The sequence below is a fragment of the Sesamum indicum genome, linkage group LG5 (assembly GCF_026168435.1).
Source record: "Sesamum indicum cultivar Baizhima isolate 11 linkage group LG5, ASM2616843v1, whole genome shotgun sequence".
Taxonomy (NCBI): Eukaryota; Viridiplantae; Streptophyta; class Magnoliopsida; order Lamiales; family Pedaliaceae; genus Sesamum; species Sesamum indicum.
Window position 1 is genome coordinate 14,976,897 of NC_142661.1, and position 7,780 is coordinate 14,984,676.

Below are 7,780 nucleotides of genomic sequence, written 5' to 3' on the forward strand. Positions count from 1 at the left end.
GGAGTAAACATATGTCATGTGTATTTTAAAAAAAATAATTTATTTTATAATATAAATTTTAAAAATTATATCTATACGATACCTATATATTTATTATTTTAAAATTTCAATCCAAATAAATTCTCATTTTTCGTACATATAAAACTAAGTTGGAAACATACAATCGAAGCATATTTTTCATTTTTCTCATGAAAACCATTAAAGTATTTTCATCCTATCAAAAATGTTGAAACTAAAACTAACAATAATAATAAAATCAAATGTTGATGGTTGAGATATTCTCGAAATTCTTGGGATGCTTTGTTAAGCATATATATTAGGTTAACGAAAGAAGATTTTATCTTGGATTTAATAGTTAAAAATGATTATTAACCTTCTACCGAAACAATAAGATAATTTAAAAGTATAAAACAGCAATTAATATTAAATATATATGATTAATTACAATAATAATCTAAATATGTTTATTTTCAAAATGTAAACAAAATAAATGTGCATAAAATTTAAAAATATACTCAGTAGATACATATAAAAATTTATAATTATTTGTTAAAATATATCAAGATTTTAAATTTTATTTACTAAAAGAAGCAATTGTGAATTGAACGATAAAAAGACATAAAAATAGCGGACAAAACTTTTCAATTCACAAAAATTGCAATGAATAGAGAATTGGTATCAAAATAAACCAATAAATTTCATATGCATTCTTTTACATAAAAAATCAATGAAAATGTCATATTATATACCTTACAACATTGAAACATATGAGACACTAATTGAATAAGACTCTATTTTTTTTTTTTACATATATTAACTTGATATTGTATTAAATATATATTTAAACATATAATCTATCATTTATATAAAAGAGAATATTAGAAATAGGAAAGTAAGCAGTAAAGTGTTGCATATATGATTCAAACTCGGAATGCGTACAACTCCAAAAATCTTTACACAAAAAGAATCATTTGCAGCATAATTGGATTGATCCAAAGTGCCTTTGAGATGAAATTTATGCATTTTACACCTGTGTTAGTATAGAAAACATGCATAGCAAATGCATGGGTTAAGACTTAAGAACACAAAAAGACCAGACCAAGTTACATAAGGGGAAAAACAAATGACCTGTTTCCCTCCGCAGTATTCTCGCTACTTAGCAACTTGTTCAAGAACAGGGATCTTATTCCAAGTATCCTCTAGCCCACTAATTTGCAGTGGTGGTAATGAAAAAGCACTAACAGTTGAACTTCCGCTGCGAATTTCTTTAAGAACTCGGAGTGCAGCCAAAGTGCTCTTCATGTAGAGGCTCTTCATGTATTCTATCTCCGCGAGCTCCTTGGATTCTTTGATCAGACCCTCATCGGTTGCAGAACTTGTAGAGGGTTCGATCCGGTCAGCTGCCTCAACAGAAGATGGGGCTTGATTCGCAGGGAACATCTGGTCGAGCATTCTCTCGCACTCTTTCACAAGCTTGTACAGCAGGTCAGTGGTAAAGAAAGGCTGTTGCAGGACCTTCTGAATGAAGGGCAGGCGAAGAAGAGCTCCTGTTCTTTTGTCATATTTCTTAAGTATTTTGACCAATCCTGTTCAGTAATAGCCCGAAACGTTAAGACACAAGAAACTACAACAGAACTGAAGTGTGTATTGAAACGGCAACAGAGACCAGTTTGGGCCTAAATTAGAAGTCAGCATTGTGTTCAGATTATGCGAAGCTCATGCATCTTATATTCATGAGTGACGTCTGTGACTCACTACACCTACTCTTTATCTCTAGAAATTAGCTACCGAGACAATATGCTCGAAACTCTGTGATCATGGAGGTTCAATTGAGGGGCTATCAAAGCAGAAACTCTGATCTAGTACTGCTTTTACAATAACAAAAGAATCATTTCTACAGTCCTAGTAGTAATTCACAGACACGAAAACGAAGCAATCAAAATATGAGCTCAGAGAAGAAAAGGAGTTGAATATTTACCGGTATAGTTAAGAGCACTGTAATTCTCCAACAAAACCATCTCCCCATGGAAGTCAACTATTTCTTTCCGGATCCTAATCATCTCATCTTTCCTATCTTTGGCCTTTGCCACTCTATCCTGCAATTCCTGTATACACAAATTGCACTGTCAAATGTTGAAATCTCCTACCTGTAAGTACTATATGCAGCAAGATTATTTAGTGGAGAAAAAGAATGCCGAGGCGAAACAATTATCTGCCAAACATCCACCGCATCTAAAAACTTATGCGTGAGAAAAGTCATTTAATATTAATATCTTAATGATGTGCAGCAAGAACTAGTTAATGCAGAGCATGAACTTTCCTAACTCAGAGGCATCTACAATCATATTGGTTCAAAGTGGGTCTACTTTTACCAAGATTGAAAGCATGGGTAAATCTAGCCCAGACCCAACTCGACCAAATCTGAATTAAATTAATTATAGGGCAAGTACAATACACTTGTCCGTCTCACATGGCAAGTGTAGTATTTTCCTGAGACATGGGGCAGCTCTATGATGTTGATTCCAATTTACCATTACAATAGGAATTACTCAATATCATGCAATCACCAAATTCATTAGTTTTACCCTCCACAGAAGTAAAGATTTGCTTAAAGTTTACAGCCACAAAATCAGCGGTATAACATTATCAAGTGACAAAACGAAGGAGACAAACAGAAAACCAATAAACAGAAAGAAAAGGTTAAATTAGAGACTAATAAACAAATCTAGCGAATCGGCAAGCAGATGAAGTTGGGAATTGGAAGGTTAAAATTCACTCCGATTAACAACCAATCATCGGGGAAGAATTAATTACCTTTAATCTGATGATGTACTCCTCCTCTTGCTCAACAAAGAAGGCATTGAATTTCTCAAGCTCATCCTCCAAAAGCTTGACGAAATCCACCTCTTCCGCCGTAATCGCCTCCCTCTCTCCGCCACCGTCATCCATTCTCCGCCTCTTCTGAGCCCTCTCCTCGTCACAGGGCTGCTGCTTCGGCTCAATGAGCTTGAGCCGCTTCTTCAACTCCTTGTACGACAAAAACTTGTCTCTCCATTCCGGCAACGTCTCCTCAATCTGATTGCTCAGACTCTTCCCAAACTTCATCTCAAGAAAATGAAAAACAAGAGAATTCAGCGGGATCGAAATCACGGGCTCACACCCAAAACTCCTCCAGGCCGGGGAAATGAGGGAAATCAGGGTGCGGGGGTTGATATATAAGGGAAAACGGAGAGCAGAGAATATGCGGAGGATTGAGGTGGGAATATTCGTTTGTCCGAAGAGGATATCTTGGTTATATTCCTCTAAAAGACGGCGACCTCTTGTAGTTTTTATTCCCACTTTTTGTGAAGGAGAGACCACGTGGCCCTTCAATCTCTGTTAAATACCAGTCTCTCTGTACTACCGACTGCGACATTACTGGGCTGGATTTACTGTGCTTAAATGTAATTATTTATTAAAAATTAGTGTAATTATCACAACCACTCTTTAAATTTGTCATAATTATAAATATCTTTTATTTTATTCAAAAAATTATCGGTACTTTCTCAATTTTAATAAATTTCTAACAATTAGCCCAATTTGCTAATTTTTCATTAGATCTTCATTTATTTCTTATGGTGAACTGATCAAAATACTCTTATAAACTAAAAATTATAATTTTATTTATTTATTATTTTTTATTTTTTATGAACTAATTGAATAATTTTTTTATAATTTTTTTAAAAAAATAATAAATAAATAAGGGTAAAGTTGACAACTCCAAATATTTATTCAATTATTACATAATTCATTAAATATCAAAAGAAATATTTATAATTTTTTAAACTGTAATGATATGTTATTCATAATTATGATAAATTTTAGAAAAATCGTTATAATTATCCTAAAAATTAAGGACCTTAAAGTAATTTTTGTATTCTTGTAATCAAAACCACCGCCATATTGCAGGGCAGGCTTTGAGCAAGTGTGTTGAAAGATTTCGTGAAAAGATCCAAGTTACAATTTTTTTATTAATCATCGTTATAGACAAATATAGATTTGATTAATACTTTATAATTACTTTTTAATTGTATTCCAGTCCCTAACGTTCCCTGTTTACTTTTTTTTTGGGGGGGGGGGGGGAGGGGGGAATTATAATAAAACTTTTGAAGTTATATATAATTATAAATATCTTGTCATTATTTAAAAAAGAGATAATTATATTTCCCTCTTTTGAGTTTTGATATAATTACAAGTAAATTTTCTGTAGTTTAAAAAATTATATTTAGCACCTCTGATGTTTGCTCTTGTCTAACAAATAAGTCTTCAGTTAGTTAAAATTCACTGAATTTATTGATATTCACAAAAAATAAAAAAATAAAAATTATATTTACCTTCGATTGACTTATTACTGACGTATAGCAGGTCAGACAAATCCTTTAATGATCAAATTACCTCATACGTCTTCATACATTAATACATGGGAGGAGGTATATCTTCACCACAAGGACATTTTGATCGGTTTACCATAAAAAATGAATGAAAAGCTAAACAAAGACTAATGGATCGAGCTAATTGTTAGATGACAGTTAAAACAGAGGAGTATCAATAATTTTTCAAACAACGAGCGAGAATTTATAATTAATCTAGATCTCAGGGAATCTCGTTGTAATGTACTCTTTTTTCAAAAGGAGATTTAAAAAGTTGGTTCGTTCACTCTTTTTTAACTCAAACTGGGGACTTAATGGGTGTTGGGGTCAGCTTATAAGGTTTTAAAACATCTTATAAGATGATTGAAAGTTTCTGAAACACTACAAAATATTTGATAATTTTTAGGAAAATAGTTTAAAAGTTCTACAATAAGATGTTACGAGTTTATAAACTCTTTAAAAAAAAACAGAGTTAACTTATTTATAAAACCTTAATAATTAAATACTTTGAACGTAATTACTAATTTATTATTACTAACATTTTATAAGCTTCATAATCTTATTTATTGCAGATATTTAATTAATTCCTTATAAGATGTATGAGCTCACAAGATCTTTTAAATAAGTTTAGCTAAACACCCTCTTATACGCTTCTCAAAATATCTTGTAAGATTTTTTAGAGTTTATAAGCTCTTGAAAATTGCTCGATAATTTTTTTTAAAAAATTAGCTTATAAAATCCTAAAATAAGATGTTTGGATCTTATATTATTTTTGTAAAAAAAAGTTAACTTTATTTTTTTAAAATCATCTTATAAGCTCTATATAATTAATATTTCATAAGATAAAAATATCTTCATTATTTTGGTTATATTTCAATTCGACATTCACATATTTTACACTATTTTTGAATTTTTATTTGGAGTTAAACTAATATATTATATGTACGAAAGTATTTTTAAAAAGTTGGATATCAAATATGTCAAGAAATAGCTGCTTACTTGATTTTAATGATATCATATCTTTTTTGGTTATTTTACTAATAAAAAGATATTATTATGCCAAACATCATAGCATCTTATAAGATTGAAAAGTATCTTATAAGTTTTAATATATTGTTTTGGTACCTTTTTGGTCCTATAACTTTAGGTCATTAGTGTTTTTGGTCCTGTAACTTACTCCATTCACACATTTAATCTTTTTTTGATAAATTTAATCCTGAACATCTAATATTTGATCCTTTTTTTAGAGTTTAGTCATGTGTTGATAATTTTGGTCTACAATAGATATCATATTTGGTCCTATAACTATAGGTCTTTAGGACTAAAATTATCAATAAAGAACTAAATTGTTCTTTTTTATTTCAAAGTCAAAATTGCAAAAAAGCCCTTGCATGTTAAAATTCAGTTAAAAACTTCACACTGTTTAAAAAATAGGAAAAAAAATCTTATCCATTTTATTAAATGTAGCTCATTTGCTCCTGTTCGTTGAATACACCTAACGGCATTAATTATTTACTAATTGACCGTAATGCCTTTGTTTATTATATATTATTTTATATTTTAATAACTGTTAGATCTTTTTTTAGTGTATAAAAGTAGTAGGATTTAATCAAGTAATCTCAACCATTAAATCTTAAATTAATAAAGGATTAAGGGTCTAAATTTAACAATTTTGAATATATATTATATGTATAACTATAAAATATTATTTTTTAAACAATAAAATTAATCCCCTCCCCTACGCCCTGCCTCCGAGATATTCTGACTTCTCCACACTTCCAATAGCACAGCCGAGAACATATTCAAACCTAACAATTTTCCACAAAATGGTGACGACACGTATAACTTGTATAGATCTTTATCTTTTTTCTAGTGGATACGATTCATCTGTTCGTAAAACTATTTACTCAATCTTAGAGTCTGCCCTAGGTGGCCGCCACTGTCATCTAGGTCATCTATGGACGATGTGGCCGTTGATCAGGGCGGTTCGTCTTCACCCATATTTGAAAAATATTAAAATATTTAAAATTTTATTTTTATATTTTTTGTACTAAGAATGCGATGAAACTAACTCTCCCATAATCCTCAAGGGCTAACATAAAAATGTGCTGGCCCGAAAAGGCCCAAGCAGTCCAAAAGGAGATTGCAAATCCTAGTGTAAAACAAAGCCTAAGGTGACTCTCAGGAGACTCAACTTGAGTAAGCCCAATACAAGTAGAGCCCCCAAGGAGTCCAGTAGTGCCGCCCCATAAAAAATGCAACCGACTAGAGCGAGGAATGCTCCAGGCACCAGCGGCATCTGAATGTATCCTGTTGAGGTATCAACATCCTTTTTTTTTTCTATTCCGCTATCCGATGCTTCCATTATCTCACATCTTAGTTTTATAATTTCAAAAAATACTCCATACACATTTCTCATATCACACAGAATTGCTCATATTTTTGCTTAATATATATATACAACTAGTTTTAGTAGGAAACAATTTAATGATGGGATTGAACTTCCCTCTTCCTGGTCTTGTGCAAATTATTGACTTCCGGTTTGGGATATCCCACAGGCAGATCCGAATCTCGTCTTTGGGTATCATCATTGGGAAGTCAGTCGCCCTACATCTTCTCCTTATTATAAGCCAACCCCCAAAGCATAGTACAGTACGCGGAAATTGGGGATATAAAACTGTCCACATATGTCATTTCACGCCCGTTACAAAAGGTCATAAGTAAAACCCGCATATTCCACAGGCATAATTATTATGCCTATCTTCTTCCACAATTTCTTTTCTATTAAAAATTGAAATACCACAATTCAGCTAATCAATGTCAATTGGCTTGGCTCCACCCAAAGCTGACAAGCGTCTGCCAAAGATTTTTTATTTATTTATTTTTAGTTTTTTAAATATTTATATACGAAAAAAATATAAACAACTCCTTTGTATTGTAAATGGGCAAATTATTCTCATATAAAATAAAGAATAATAAGTTACATTCCTATACTTTTTAAAATATAGCAATTTGCCCCATGTAATTTTTAAAACGAAGAAAATTTACCTCCTTAGACAGAGAGGTAAATTGGTTCATTTTAAAAAGGTATGGAGAGATAAATTGCTGCTTTTTATCAAAAAGAGGTGATCTGCTCATTTGTAATATTATAAGGGAATAAACTGCATTAAGCCCATTTATATACTTTTGAAATTCATGAATAGTCCTATTTTTCTGTTAACACTATGTAGTGTTATTATTAATATAGCTTGATCAAATAATTCAAGTTATCCATAGAAAGGGTTAAAACTTTGCATTTACTCAAAAAGGAAGCCATTGTCCTTCCAACTGTGAACTCAGAACCTCTGAAGATAACGCAATCTTCCAAAAAA

The 7,780-nt window shown here is 31.4% G+C and overlaps 1 protein-coding gene across 1 annotated transcript; it reads right to left on the reverse strand.

Annotated features, from left to right (window-relative positions):
* Nucleotides 1–1,035: 1,035 nt before the first annotated feature.
* Nucleotides 1,036–3,344, reverse strand: LOC105162090 (SPX domain-containing protein 1). The gene is made up of 3 exons (XM_011080015.3): nt 2,815–3,344; nt 1,979–2,105; nt 1,036–1,586 (listed from the first exon to the last, which is right to left on the reverse strand). The coding sequence occupies exons 1-3, from the start codon at nt 3,103–3,105 to the stop codon at nt 1,153–1,155; spliced, it is 852 nt and encodes a 283-aa protein (XP_011078317.1). The 5' UTR covers nt 3,106–3,344; the 3' UTR covers nt 1,036–1,152.
* Nucleotides 3,345–7,780: the final 4,436 nt, after the last annotated feature.